Below are 13602 nucleotides of genomic sequence, written 5' to 3' on the forward strand. Positions count from 1 at the left end.
CTGCGTCCAAATTTCCCCTTTTTATAAGGACGCCACCCATACTGAATTAGTGCCCATCCTAATGACCTCATTTTTTTAGACTTGATTTCCTCCAGAAAGACCTAACCACCAAATAAGATCACATTCTGAGGTACTAGGGGGTTAGGACTTCAACACATGAATAGGGTGGTGGGGATAGGGGCACACAATTCACCCACAGCATTCGTGTACCCGGTCACATCAAATTCACTACAAGTGCTTTCTCACTGCTTTGCTTATGCTGTGGGAAAGGCCCTTAAAGATCATCTTATCTACACCTTTTATTTTATAGATGAAGAAATGGGGGCTTGGAAGGAGGAAGGATTTGCCCAAGGGCACATACTAGTTTATAATAGAACCACTACTTTCCCATTCCCCACCCCCACCTCCATCTTTTGATAGGCACATCATACTAACTGGCTTATGTCCTTCAGATTGTCTGGACAGATGGAGAAGAGAACGGGATGAACGGGATACAGGACTTGAATCAGAGCAGTCGAGGTGAAACCTGGGATCCTGCTTCAGTCTTTGGGTTTCACATCCTTTGTTTCTCAAAGACAAAACTCAGGGGCGCCTGGGTGGCTCAGCTGGTTAAGCATCTGACTCTTGATTTCAGCTCAGGTCATGATCTCATGGCTTGTGAGTTCGAGCCCTGTGTTGGGCTCTGTGCTGACAGCATGAAGCCTGCTGAGTATTCTCTTTCTCCTCTCTCTCTGCCCCTCCCCCAATGTCTGTCTGTCTCTTTCTCTCTCAAATAAATTAGTTTTAAAAAAGGACAAATCCCAGCACCCTGTTTTCTCAACTCAACAAAGAAAATGAGACAATCCTCCTGAAAATGCCTTATAAAGGATAACTATCTCAAAACAAGATTTGAAACCATAAATGGGCACATTGGTGTGTAGATAACATTTTATAGCACTTAAGAGAGGCAATGATATCAGACTACAACTAACATGATTTTAGGACCCACTGAGAGTGTGTCAGACATGGTGGAGGGGAGCATAAAAGTTAAAGACCAAGGGGCGCCTGGGTGGCTCAGTCAGTTGAGTGTCTGACTTTGGCTCAGCTTATGATCTCCCGGTTCATGGGTTCGAGCCCTGCATCAGGCTCTGTGCTAACAGTTCAGCTTCAGATCTGTGTCTCCCTCTCTCTCTCTGACCCTCTCCCACTTGCACTCTGTCTCTCTCTCTCAAAAATAAATAAACATTAAAAATCTGTAAAGAAATTTAACACAGGGTTTAAAACTTGACATGTAATTGTTAAAAAAAAAAAGTTAAAGACTTTAATGATTAGCTTCTGACACCAGATCTTAGAGGTCAGTATCAAGAACCTCACCCCATCTCCCCATCCCAGACACTTCGTGTCATCTTCCTAGGGGTTTCTCTAGGTCTTACAGGTCACAGGAGGGAAGTACAGAGACCATCGCTCACTAGAGAATGACAGGCCAGGGTGAGCAGCCCCTGGCGAGACAGGACTTCCTAGTGGAGAGAGCAGTTTTTCACCAGTACATGCACAGTCACTCAGGATGAACTCTGCTCACGGGTCTATGTGTCCAAATCTGGGGAAGCAGATCTCAGGTCAGTGAATCTGAGCCCTGCACCCAGGCTGCTGGACAGGTTGTCACCAATAAACTGGCCAGAGGATTGAAGGCTGGTTCCAAAGGACCCCTCAGCCTTGGACTCAAGGCCTGGCCGTGGTCTTGGCATGTCAGGTATAGATCATGGCTTATTTCATGCAAATGTGGCTTTGCTTTCTTTAGGACCCCCATTGCCCTGGGGTGCCTGGGTGGCTCAGTCAGTTAAACATCTGACTCTGGATATTGTGATCTCACTGTCACGGGATCAAGCCCCATGTTGGGCTCTGTGCTGAGCGTGGAGTCTGCCTGAGATTGTCTCTTTGTCTGCCCCTCCCCCACTCACTCTCTCTTTCAAAATAAATAAACTTAAAAAAAAAAAAAAAAAGGATCCCTATTACCCTGACCTGGGTGGCATGTCCACAGAAAGATTTCCAAATCTGAATGTGCATCAGTAAATAAGTTAGGGGCGCCTGGATGGCTGAGTCAGTTAAGTGACTGACTCTTGATTTCAGCTCAGGTCATGATCTCAAGGTTCGTGAGTTTGAGCCCTGTACTGGGCTCTGTACTGATGGTGTGGAGCCTGCTTGGGATCCTGTTTCTTCCTCCCTCTCTGCCCCTCCCCAGCTTGCTCCTTCTCTCTCAAAATAAATAAATAAACTTTAAAAAGTAAAATAAAAAAAAAAGTTAAAGTGGGCCCTACCCCAGTTCTGTTGAACTAGAACCAATGAGGCTGGATCCCGGTATCTGTATCTCAGTTACTTTCCCCATGTGGTCCTCACGCCAGAAGGGCTGCATTTGCAAAGCACTTCTGTTTCATCCTGCCAATATTTCTGCAGTAGCTACAGCCACTGTTATATTAAACTGCCTCCACGGGGGGAAGAGACAGAGAAGAAGTAACAGTTCGCTCTTCCCCGTCTGAGCTGTTTAGCCCATTTTTGGGCAATGTACCAACAGTGTATCTTAGGATGGGCCCTGCCTAACTGTGGAACATCCAGACAAGGTGGTGGGGGGAGAAAGGACTACGCAAACTGTCTTGAAGAATCCCCTTCTTCAAAGTAATCCAGGCTTTCATGGCACAGAAGAGAAACTTGAATAGGGACAGAGTATCTGCCTTCTAGTATTGGGAAGCTAGCTTCATCAGGAGGAAGAGTGGCCTTCCATTTTGTTATGGAAGGACCCAACCAGCTACGATGGCTGAAAGCATCAGGAATGAAATTTAAGTGCAAACTGGCTTCCGAGGAGTTGAACTTCTCCAGGGAGGAGTCATGTGTCCTTCCCACAGCAGTGCCTCTTCCACCAGTGGGGACCTGTGGGAGGGCCCCGGGCCCAAGGATACTGTGCAGGAACCCCAAGGCTGTCTTGCATGCTCTCTGAGACCTCGTCCGAGTCTGAAAGTTGACGATTGCAAACCAAGGAGACGCTCAGTCCCTGTGCCTTGGATCAACTACTTTCTAACGATCTCGGCCTTATTCAGGTAAAACCGACAAGAAATGGAAAGATATTTAAAGCGTGCATCCAGGTGATTTGATAGATGTATCCACCATGAAAGGATTCTTCCCGTCCAGTTAATTAACATATCGATCACCTCACATGCTCACCTTTTTGGGGGTTAGAACACTTAAGTTCTTAGCAAATTTCACTTATACAACACAGTGTTATCAACTGTGTTTCCCAGGTTTTATTTGAGATCCTTAGACCTCATTCATCTTATCACTGAAAGTCTGCACCCTGGCAAACCTCTCTTTTACCTTCTGTTTCTATGAGTTTGACCTTTTTTTTCTTTTTTTTTAAGATTCCACACATAAAGGATACCACGCAGTATTTCTCTTTCTCTGTCTAGCTTATTTCACTCAGCACGATGCCCTCGAGGTCCATCCGTGTTATCACAAATGGCAGGATATCCCTCAGATCTCCATGCACGTACCTTACATCTTCTTTAGCCATCCATCCGTTGATGGACACAGGTTATCTTGGCTATTGTGAATAATGATGCAGTGAACACAGGAGGGCAGACATCTCTTTAATATCCTGCTTTCAATTTCTCTCGGTATATACCCAGAAGTGGGGTTGTGGGATCATATGGTAGTTCTGTTTCTGGGTGAACTGATTTGACCTCACTTATGCCTGGGTGGGGCTGATTAGAAATACGTAAGTGATGAAAATACAAAATAAAACTCTAGGCCCATCCTGAATAACAGATGTGCTTCTCATCAAAGTTCAAGCAGCGGATGGAAAGCAGGACTCAGAGCCAAAATGTGGAAACGACCCAGGTGTCCATCAACAGATGGATGAACTAAATGTGGTATGTAAATACATATGTGTATCATATTGTTATTATATTATTATGAAAGGAACATGCAAAAACATGTAGACACACGATGGCTATTACGCATCCTTAAAAGGAAAGGAACTGTGATATGCTATAACATAGATGAGGCTTGAGGACATTTTGCTGAATGAAATAAGTCAGAAACGAATGGACAAACACCGCATGCTTCCATGATGGGGGGTACCTGGGAGTGGCCGTGTCCATAGAGACAGAAAGTAGGACGGTGGTTGCCAGGGGCTGGGGCGGGGTGGGGGAAGGTGGGGAGGTGGTCCTTACTGGGTGCAGAGTTGCAGCTTCAGGCAAGATAAAAAAAGTTCTGGAGACGGATGGTGCTGAGGGCAGCACAATAGCACAATAATGTATGTGTGCCTCATGCCACTGAATTATACCGTTAAATATGGTTAAAATCATAAATTTTATGTTATGTTATTTTACCGAAGAAAGAAAGAAAGAAAGAAAAAGAAAGAAAGAAAGAAAGAAAGAAAGAAAGAAAGAAAGAAAAAGGAAGGAAGGAAGGAAAGAAAGGAAGGAAGGAAGGAAGAAAGAAAGAAAGAAGAAAAAGAAAGAGAAAGAAAGAAAGAAAGAAAGAAAGAAAGAAAGAAAAGGAAGGAAGGAAGGAAGGAAGGAAGGAAGGAAGGAAGGAAAAGGAAGGAAAGAAAAGGAAGGAAGGAAAGGGAAGGGACAGGAGGGAAGGAGAGGGGAGAGAGGGTAGGTGAGAGAGGGGAGGGGAGGGGAGAGAAAGGAAAGGAAAGGAAAGGAAAGGAAAGGAAAGGAAAGGAAAGGAAAGGAAAGGAAGAAAGGGCAAGTCTCAGATGCCCGGGTGAGAAGCAGAGGTAGGAGGTAGGTAGGAGGAAGGAGGTTCAGACGACGCTTCCTCTGATACCACAGGGACAACCAGTTGGTCATCCGCATCACTAATCCATACTTTCATGTGTCTCCCCACCTCAATAAAACAGATTCTGTCCTGGCGATTTTTCCATTTAGTCTCTTTGTGCATGTGCCATTTTCTTCTTAGGATACACAAATGGTAGTGAAATTTCTGGGTCAGGAGTGATACACATGCTCACAAACTTTATCTGCAGACCGCTGATTAATGGCAACTGACGGGCAGGTTTGGAGCGACCCATAGACTTCAGAAACTGTAGACACCATTTGAAGCGTGTGTGACCACGCTTCAAACAGTCTCCCCAAAAAGTCTCTCGGGCTCAGTAGAGCATGCGTGTCCCTCTAGCCCAGAATCGCATCAGTAAACATAGTGTCAGTAAACATCGAGCACAGGAGCTCTGTCAAATTCAGCATTTTGAACTAGCTTTTAACCCAACAAATCAATGTCCCTGGGACCTTCTTTACATACTGATTTCACTCTCACAAGGTCTTACCTTCCTGCTAAATTTCCTTGTTGGCTTCCTCCCTCTCCTGCCAGACTGCGCCTTGAAATAGGAGTAGAGGGGTGGAGAGAGTCTGACATGGTTCAAGTTTAGCATGGAGGGAGCCTGGCATCTGCTGAAGAGTGGTCCAGACTCTGGAGGACAGTTCTGGAGGATGGTCCAAGGCTGGGTTGGCGGCAGGAGATATCCTTTACCCCGATCTCCAAAGTGGACACCTGTCTGGCAGTTACGCGTGTTTTCCTTCAAACTGGTTGCCAGGCTGGAATGACCGATGACATCAGAGGCTTCTGACCTTCCTGATTGGAAGGATCAAACTCCATAGTGCTTAGCAGCAGAGGTGGACAACAGCATCTTCTCAGAGCTTTTCTTCACTTCCAGCTTTTCCCCAGCTTGGAGAAGTGATAACGGGCTTGTGTTCAGCCAGAATCCAGAAGAGGAGTTTGAGCAGAACACAATCTAAGTTTTCTGGAAGGGAAGAAAGAGTTTGGGAGAAATCATGGCCGGTTGTCAACCGTGTTCCCGGTCTGAGGACCAGAGCACACAGCCCAGCTCCCCGGGGTACCCCCTGGAGGCAGTAATGGGTGAAGAAAGCCCAGGACCATCAGGTGAGGAAGCAGGAGGAAGAAGGGACTTGAGAGTGTTGACTAGGAAGGAGGAAGGGATACAGAAGTCAGAAAGGAGGATGTGAGTAGGGTTTGTGTGACAGGAGAGATTCAGAGAGCCAGGACCTAAGGACAAGGATATCCCCATGGAAGGAAGACCTGGGGGGGCAAGGAAGGAGGGTCAGGAGATGAGATCCTCAAATGAGATAAAGGAGGAGAGGAAATGATTCCACTATTCCATTATTCCAATGGGAGAGATTAACTATAATGAGGAAGAGTTTCGAGGACAGGGGGATGGAACAGGGGCAAAGATGAATGGGGGCAGGTGGATATCAACAAGGCAGAAAGATGGAAAGATGGTTTGGGAGAGGCCAATAGTCTCCGAGGTCGGAGAGAATGAGGGGAGGTTTGGGTTGCGGAGAGGCTTGGGTGACCAATGGCTGAATCCCAAAGACAGAAGCTTTATATTGGAGCCTGGTTTGTTCACTCAGCCCCCCGGGTGGAACCCCATCCCCCGCCTCCCTCCTGTGGCTGGAAGAGGAGAAGGGAGGAGTCAGAGGAGGAGACAGCCCCAGGGGCCGAGGACGTCTGGGTCGTGGAGACGCTGTGTGGACTCAAGATGAAGTTGAAGAGACAGCGGTTGTCTTCAGTGCTGCCTGAGCACCATGAGGTTTTCAACAGGCTGCTGGGTAGGCAGAGCACCCTCCAATCCTATCCTTTCTTTTTTTTTTCTTAAAAAACAAGAAACTTCCAATGCCTACACTTTTCCAATGGAAAAGAATTCTCTGCTAGCTGCTGAGCTCTCTCTCCATCCTTGGAGGACCCCATATTGATCCTCATCAGGGACACTTAAAAACGACAGAGGATTATGGGGTGCCTGGGTGGCGCAGTCGGTTGGGCGTCCGACTTCAGCCAGGTCACGATCTCACGGTCCATGAGTTCGAGCCCCGCGTCAGGCTCTGGGCTGATGGCTCAAAGCCTGGAGCCTGTTTCCGATTCTGTGTCTCCCTCTCTCTCTGCCCCTCCCCTGTTCATGCTCTGTCTCTCTCTGTCCCCAAAATAAATAAACGCTGAAAAAAAAAATTTAAAAAAAAAAAAAAAAAAACGACAGAGGATTAGGTGACACTTGGAGAAAGGTCTGTCTTTGGGACAAGAAACCTTGGTTTTGGTCATGCCCCTGGGACATCTCAGCTCTTAGTGGCCTTTTGAAACTAAATGCCATCATCTGTGTGAAGGGGGATGACAGGCCATCTTTGTACCCTGAGGTCACTGTCAAATGAGAAAATGATGGTGAATGACTCTGGTCTCTGTGGTCCCTGCAGCAGTACGTGATAATGACAGAGCACCACTGTTTACTGAAGATCCGACTCCTAGCTCTCTCTTGGCCACCCCGCAAGGATACCACCATATTTTCTTGGCCAGGGAGTGGTGTCCTCTCACCTCTGCCCATCAGCCTCACCCTTGGCCACATCCTACAAGCTCCCCCAGGGGAAGCATCATTCTCCTCTTCACTCTGGAATGTTCCCACACTAACCCAGTTCTGGTTCCCAACCTAACACATGCCTTCTTCTCACAGAAGATCCTGTCGTTAAAAGATTCCTGGCCTGGGACAAAAACCTGAGGGTATCTGACAAGGTATCGTCTGTCACTCTCCACTAAGATGTACTCCCGCTCGCTCCAACGTCTGTCCCGGGGCAGGCAGATGCCTTCTGAGCCCTCAGCTCTCCTTCTCTCTTCAACCTGATGCTGCCTACACTTCCCTTCAGGCGCCTCATGGTTTCTTGCAGATCCTCTGGGATCTGAACCCTTGTTGTGGCTCTCTGGCTGTTGTCACCTTAAGTCCCCTCTCCTCTCAGCTCCTGGGGGCTCCCCTTTGCTCCAGCTTATCAAAGACCCTCCTGAAGCTGGCTATCCTAAAGACAAGCCCCCAAAACAGCAGAGCAAGCCACCCTGGGAGCACCAGAAACTCTCCCCTTGACTTCCTGGGTTTGCAGCCAACCTTCTGATACCAAATAAGCAGGTTCAGCCGACATGTGGGAGCATGAGCACCTGCTGAGGCCTTCCACGCCCTGCCCCCACTTTTCTCCTTCCCCTAGGATGTGATCCCTGCCTTATGGCTTTTTTCCTCTCCTCATCAGTATCTCCTGTCTATGGTCATAGCTTACTTTAGCCGTGCTGGCCTCTTCTCCTGGCAGTTCCAACGAATTCACTTCTTCCTAGCACTGTGAGTATTTTGCCTCGGCCATCAGTGGTACTCAATACCCTGTGACAGTCGAGGGGAGGAGTGGGACTCTGGCCTTCATCTGTTGTTTTCAAGCTTATTTATTTATTCTGAGAGGGGAGAGCCAGAGAGGGGGAGAGAGAGAGGGGGAGAGAGAGAGAGAGAGAGAGAGAGAGAGAGAGAGAGAGAGAAAGAATCCCAAGCAGGCTCCACGCTGTGGGCACAGAGCCCATCGCGGGGCACACACTCACAAACCACGAGATCACGACCTGAGCCAAAATCAAGAGTCAGATGCTTAACTGACTGAGCCACCCAGGCGCCCCTCATCTATTTTTTTAAAACCTGCTTGTAACTGATTATTTTTTAACCTGTTTTTTTTTAAACTGTTTAGTCTGTGTATGAAAACGATAGGATTATAGCATAGCGTTTTTTATACTGTTCTTTCTAAACACAAATAACCCTAACATCAGTTAAGAGACTGAAGAATAGAAAACATAAAACCATCCGAAGAGGAGAGAAGGAAGGAAGTGTACTGCCCTGCCCCAAGCCAAGAGAGAAGCCCAAGTGACATCCATCATTGTCTTCCTCTCCGCATTCCCTGCACAAATGCTTCAGTTCAGGCCCTCAGCACTCAGCACAGACCTACTGTAAATACTCCTGCTGGTGTCTTACAAGGCTGTCCCCAAGCCAGCGGCTGTTGTGCCTCAAGTCCTTCCAAAGCACCCTTCTCTTGCTTCATCTTCCAACTTGGCCGGCCAGTGGCGCTCTTGGGCAAGGCCAGAGCTCCCAGTTTGGCTCCAACCCTCTCCGCCCAACCTGCCAAGTACCTTTCCCTCTGTTTCTATATTGCGTTTTCTGTCTAGCTGATTTTACACATGCACCTGAAGGAAATGACCTGTCCTCAAGGTTGATTCCAACTCCCAAATCTTCAGATGCTCCCCTGACCTCTCTGACTTTTGTACCTGAGTAGCGCTTCTGTTAACATCTTAGCCTCATAGGGCACTGAGGTGACTCAGTCAGTTGAGCATTTGGCTCACGTCATGATCTCATGGTTCAGGAGTTTGAGCCCCACATCCGGCTCTGTGCTGTCCTCACAGAGCCTGCTTGGGATCCTCTGTACCCCCATCTCTCTGCCCTTGCCCCACTCACATTTTCTTTCTCTCTCTCTCTCTCTCAGAAATAAATGAACATTAAAAAAACATTTTCAGGGAGCTTGTGTGGCTCAGTTGGTTAAACGTCCGACTTCGGCTCAGGTCATGATCTCGTAGTATGTGAGTTCAAGACCCATGTCATGCTCTGTGCTGACAGCTCAGAGCCTGGAGCCTGCAGCCTCCTTCAGATTCCATGTCTCCCTCTCCCTCTGCCCCTCCCCCACTCATTCTCTCTCTCACTCCCCACCCCCTGTCTGTCTCTCTCTCTCTCAAAAATACACATTAAAAAACATTTTCAAAAAATAATCCTAGTCTTATGGATACTTTGGACTATAGTTATTTTAAAAATATATTTAATGTTTATTTTTGAGAGAGAGAGAGAGAAAGACAGAGCATGAGCAGGGGAGGGGCAGAGAGAGACAGAGGCAGAATCTGAAACAGGTTCCAGGCTCTGAGCTGTCAGCACAGAGCCTGACGAGGGGCTCTACCTCACAAGGTGAGCTGTGAGATCGTGACCTGAGCCAAAGTCTGATGCTTAACTGACTGAGCCACCCAGCTGCCCCTGGACTATAGTTATTTCTTATCCAGCCCCCACACCCCCTTCCCCAGTCCCATTAGACTAGACACCTGTTGAAGGCAGGTCTTGTCAAAATACCTCCACACTCTCCTCTCCAAACACTCAACACAACCCCTTCCATTCTGCAAATGTTTAAGTTATTTTGAACCTATGAGGTAATCAGTATTGCCCTTGACCATGAGAGAAAGCATTCATTCATTCACTCATTCATTCACTGAACAAAAACTCCCCAAGAGTATCTTATGTGCCAAGGACCATGAGGCGATGAGAAGAAGGATGGGGAGAATGCATGTTGAACTAATGCATCCACATGAACCAAGTCCTACATTAGTCATTTGGTAGGAAAGCCACTTTCTGCAGAAATAGAGTGGACTCAGCTCCTGGCTGCAGGAACTGTGTATATCCCCAGTCCACACAGGGAGACAGGTGTGTGCACAGACACGGTGAAGGGCAAGGGGCGGGCATGGGGTTGGAACACAGGGCAGGACGTGCCCACCGGCTTCCCTGCTGAGTTCTGTCTTGTCATCACGGTGGGAGACGTCTCTGCCCAGCAGTGCCTTCCTGGTGACTGGGTGGCATCTGGAGACACTGGGTAGTGAGCAGCCTGTGTCCTTTCTGGGAAGCTGAGCTGGGGTGTGTGTGTGGGGGGGGGTCCCGCCTGTCCTGCTCCTGACCAGCAACCTGACATCTCTCTCCAGCTACCTGGCCAATGATATGGAAGAAGATAACCAGGCCCCCAAACAGGCCATCTTTTCATTCCTGTACGGGAAGAACCGCTCCCAGCGTCCCTTGTTTCACAAACTGCGGTTTCAATTCATCCGATCCATGGGCTGGAAGACCAGGGTGTCCCGGGAAGAGTGTGAGGAGGTGGGTGGGCTGTGGGGACTTGGGGGGGTGGGGAGGGTGCCCAGTGGGAGAGAGAGGGGAATACGGAGGGACACGGGATTCGGGATGAGAAAGAATGAAAGCCTGGACGGTGGCAGGGAGGGGGGCCTGCCTGGAGGTTGTCTGCTCAGGGGGCCGTCTGTCTTCCAGATCCAGGCTTTTGATCCAGAGCTGTGGGTGTGGGGGCGAGATCGCACCCTCATGTCCTAGAGTTCCCGGGACCACGGAGGCCTGAGGTCATCGGCCTGAGAGAAGGTAGGTCTGTGTCCTCAAGGGTACAGGCAGAATGATTTATTGTCCACTCAGGAACTCGGAGGAGTCTAATTGCTGGACGCATGCTCATTGCCCCCCATCCCACACATCAGCCTTCCACACACTGTGAAGTGGGGGTGGCCACACAGCCAGACGCTGACTCACGTCCCAGCCACGAGCTGACAACCACACACCAGGCATGACCTCAGGGAGATACGTGGGTGCCAGACCTCAGGAAAACCAGTTTGTCACAGAGGCATGGACTTGGCTGAAATAACTGCATCCAAAGCAATTGGGCCTGGGTGAGAGTTTTGACGACATGTTGATTTTTTGTGTGAAATAGGAAAGTTTCTAATTTTTCCGTATATTGTGTTTTGACTTTCTTGTTTTAACTCATTTTTGGCCTTTAAGCCCTGAGAGACTATTAACTCTAGGGATTTCCTTACAACAAAATAAATGTCTAACAATATGATATTTGATGGAAACAGCCTACCTGCCCAGTAATAAAAGATAAATTATGACTAGCTATGTCTTCATCCAAATTTGCTTTCGAGCAAGTTGCTTATGGCCAGACCACATATGCGTTCTTCACCTCACCTGGCCCACTTCCAGAACAGTCTCTTATCTTGTTCAATCACACGTTTCCCCTCAGGTTTATGGTCAAGGAAGTTTGTCAGAACGAGTAAAGGTTAAGGAATACCAGTTTCAGCATGGCTTATTGTGATCGACACATAGTGACAGATTTGGGCAGAGTAAAGTAAAGATGTGGTCTGAATTGTGCGAACTGGCTCTCTTGGTCTGTTCAGGCCCCTATAGCAAAGTACCACAGACTTACGAACAGCAGACATTTCTTTCTCACAGTTGGGAGACTGGGAGACTGAGAGCAAGATGCCAGACCGTTTTCTGGGCTGCAGACTGCCACCTTCTTGCTGTGTCCTCACCACCTTCTCGCTGCATCTTCACACAGCGGAAAGGGAGAGCTAGCTCACTGGGGTCTCTTTTATCAGGGCACTAATCTCATTTATGAGGCCTCCACTCATGACCTAATCATCTCCCAAAGGTGCCACGTTCTAACACCATCACCTTTTGGGTTAGGATCTCAACATGTTAATTTGGGGGGGGGGAGGGTGGACACAGGCACTCGGGCCATATAGCACTGACCAAATTTAGGACTAACTGCTTTGGTTAAACATTAGGATTCAGGGTTCAAATGGGAGGTTAGGCATCTGGTCTCATAGTTCATGATGTTGTTGTGTTGGTGATGTTTGTAGTATGGTTATTAATTCAGACCGTAAGAAGCACAAAAGGACCAAGGTGAGCATAGAGTCTAAAGCAACATTCTCTCCTGTTTGTATTACTCCCTGAGAAGAATCACCTAGAGTCCTGGCTACAGCACATGTAGATAACTGGGCCTGACCTTCACCATAGTAAGACATTTTTGGAGGCAGGGTCCCCAAAGACCAAGGATCAAAATTGAAAATGAACTGAGGTTTAGAATGAAGGATTAAAGAGAAAAATGGATTTATAAATCAGCGTAAACTCTGATTACAATTGACTGGGAATGTGAATAATCTTTTCTAACTGGAGACTTGCCTCCTTGCAATCAATCGGACATCCTCTCTTTCTCTCAATTTCAGAGCCCAGGGGAGATGCAGGTTTTCAGCAGCAAGTCCATCCGGATGCTAATGACAGGCCTGAGGAAGGAAGAGAGGAGTCTCTTGTACAGATAATCTGGAAGAACCTAGAACCTTCTAGAATGAGCTGAATAGAGTTATCACACTGTACTCCTAGGAGTTGGGGGCACGTCTAGGAGTCCATGGAAGGACAATGAGAAACCAGGGTTTTGTTCAGGGTCTGTCCCTTCCCAGGGCACCACCAAATATTTCAGATTGTTTTAATTCAAATCTCCTCTGAGGTAGAAGTTGGAGGGCCCGTTTTTTATGCACTGGGACACAGATTAGGAGGGAAGTACTTAAAAAATGTAAAATTAGAGCCAAAGGATTGTTTGTGATAGATAGCCTAACAATATGCCATAAATTTCATTGGTTTATTTTGAAAGTCTTGCCCTTAGAATGATTATATTTATTTTTATACTCTATGTTTATGTATTTATTTTAAATAGTTCTGAAATAGTCATACTTTTCAAAACATGCTGTTCCTACAAAGTTTGTGATAAGATTACAGGTGTTACATATATGTAAATATAATTTTGTTAACATTTTCAGGATAGGTTTTGTGTTATCATATTTATATAATATATCAATTATAAGCAGATGGATAGTTCTCTCAAGTTCTTGTAACTACATTTTTCATTGACATTTACTCTTCATTATTCCATTGTGAGAATTCAGTTGTAATTTTTTAACTTGCCTTGATGACACATTTGTATGTTATTTTAGATTATTAAAGAGGATACCACAGTGTGTATCTTGGGGAAACATAATAAAGATAAAAAGTCTTCTTACCTTCATGATGTTCATAGTCATCCCAAGTCTGCCTTACCTGTTTGCTGTCAAATGATAATGTTGCTTAATGGGGTTGTGATCACTCAACCACATTTCGTAACTCTGAAAAGTAATTCTGAGTTATTTTTCACATGGAAA

The 13602-nt window shown here is 46.9% G+C and overlaps 2 protein-coding genes across 3 annotated transcripts in view; one reads left to right on the forward strand and one right to left on the reverse strand.

The window, feature by feature from the left end:
* Positions 1 to 13602, reverse strand: part of RBAK (RB associated KRAB zinc finger) — a 42111-nt gene that overhangs the window by 25975 nt on the left and 2534 nt on the right. The window contains exons 2-5 of one of the 2 annotated variants that reach the window (XM_045461629.1): positions 13465 to 13566; positions 12593 to 12693; positions 10860 to 10992; positions 5303 to 5776 (exon numbers count right to left, since the gene is read on the reverse strand). The gene's annotated coding sequence lies outside the window, so the exon portion shown is untranslated. Of the gene's footprint in view, positions 1 to 5302; positions 5777 to 8078; positions 8180 to 10859; positions 10993 to 12592; positions 12694 to 13464; positions 13567 to 13602 lie in introns of those variants that run through there. The other variant, XM_045461631.1, reaches the window with a different exon arrangement.
* Positions 6255 to 12742, forward strand: LOC123589499 (speedy protein E4-like). Its single transcript, XM_045461652.1, has 6 exons — positions 6255 to 6602; positions 7490 to 7548; positions 8052 to 8137; positions 10561 to 10729; positions 10898 to 11002; positions 12637 to 12742. The coding sequence occupies exons 1-5, from the start codon at positions 6350 to 6352 to the stop codon at positions 10955 to 10957; spliced, it is 627 nt and encodes a 208-aa protein (XP_045317608.1). The 5' UTR covers positions 6255 to 6349; the 3' UTR covers positions 10958 to 11002; positions 12637 to 12742.

Source organism: Leopardus geoffroyi, chromosome E3, assembly GCF_018350155.1.
Source record: "Leopardus geoffroyi isolate Oge1 chromosome E3, O.geoffroyi_Oge1_pat1.0, whole genome shotgun sequence".
Taxonomy (NCBI): Eukaryota; Metazoa; Chordata; class Mammalia; order Carnivora; family Felidae; genus Leopardus; species Leopardus geoffroyi.

Bases quoted from the DNA above. Each gene is read 5' to 3' on its own strand.
- LOC123589499 (XM_045461652.1), top strand. From the start codon at position 6,350: ATGGCTGAATCCCAAAGACAGAAGCTTTATATTGGAGCCTGGTTTGTT. The intron at 8,138-10,560 runs GTGAGTATTTTG...ATCTCTCTCCAG, and splicing joins ATTCACTTCTTCCTAGCACT to CTACCTGGCCAATGATATGG. The intron at 10,730-10,897 runs GTGGGTGGGCTG...TCTGTCTTCCAG, and splicing joins CCCGGGAAGAGTGTGAGGAG to ATCCAGGCTTTTGATCCAGA.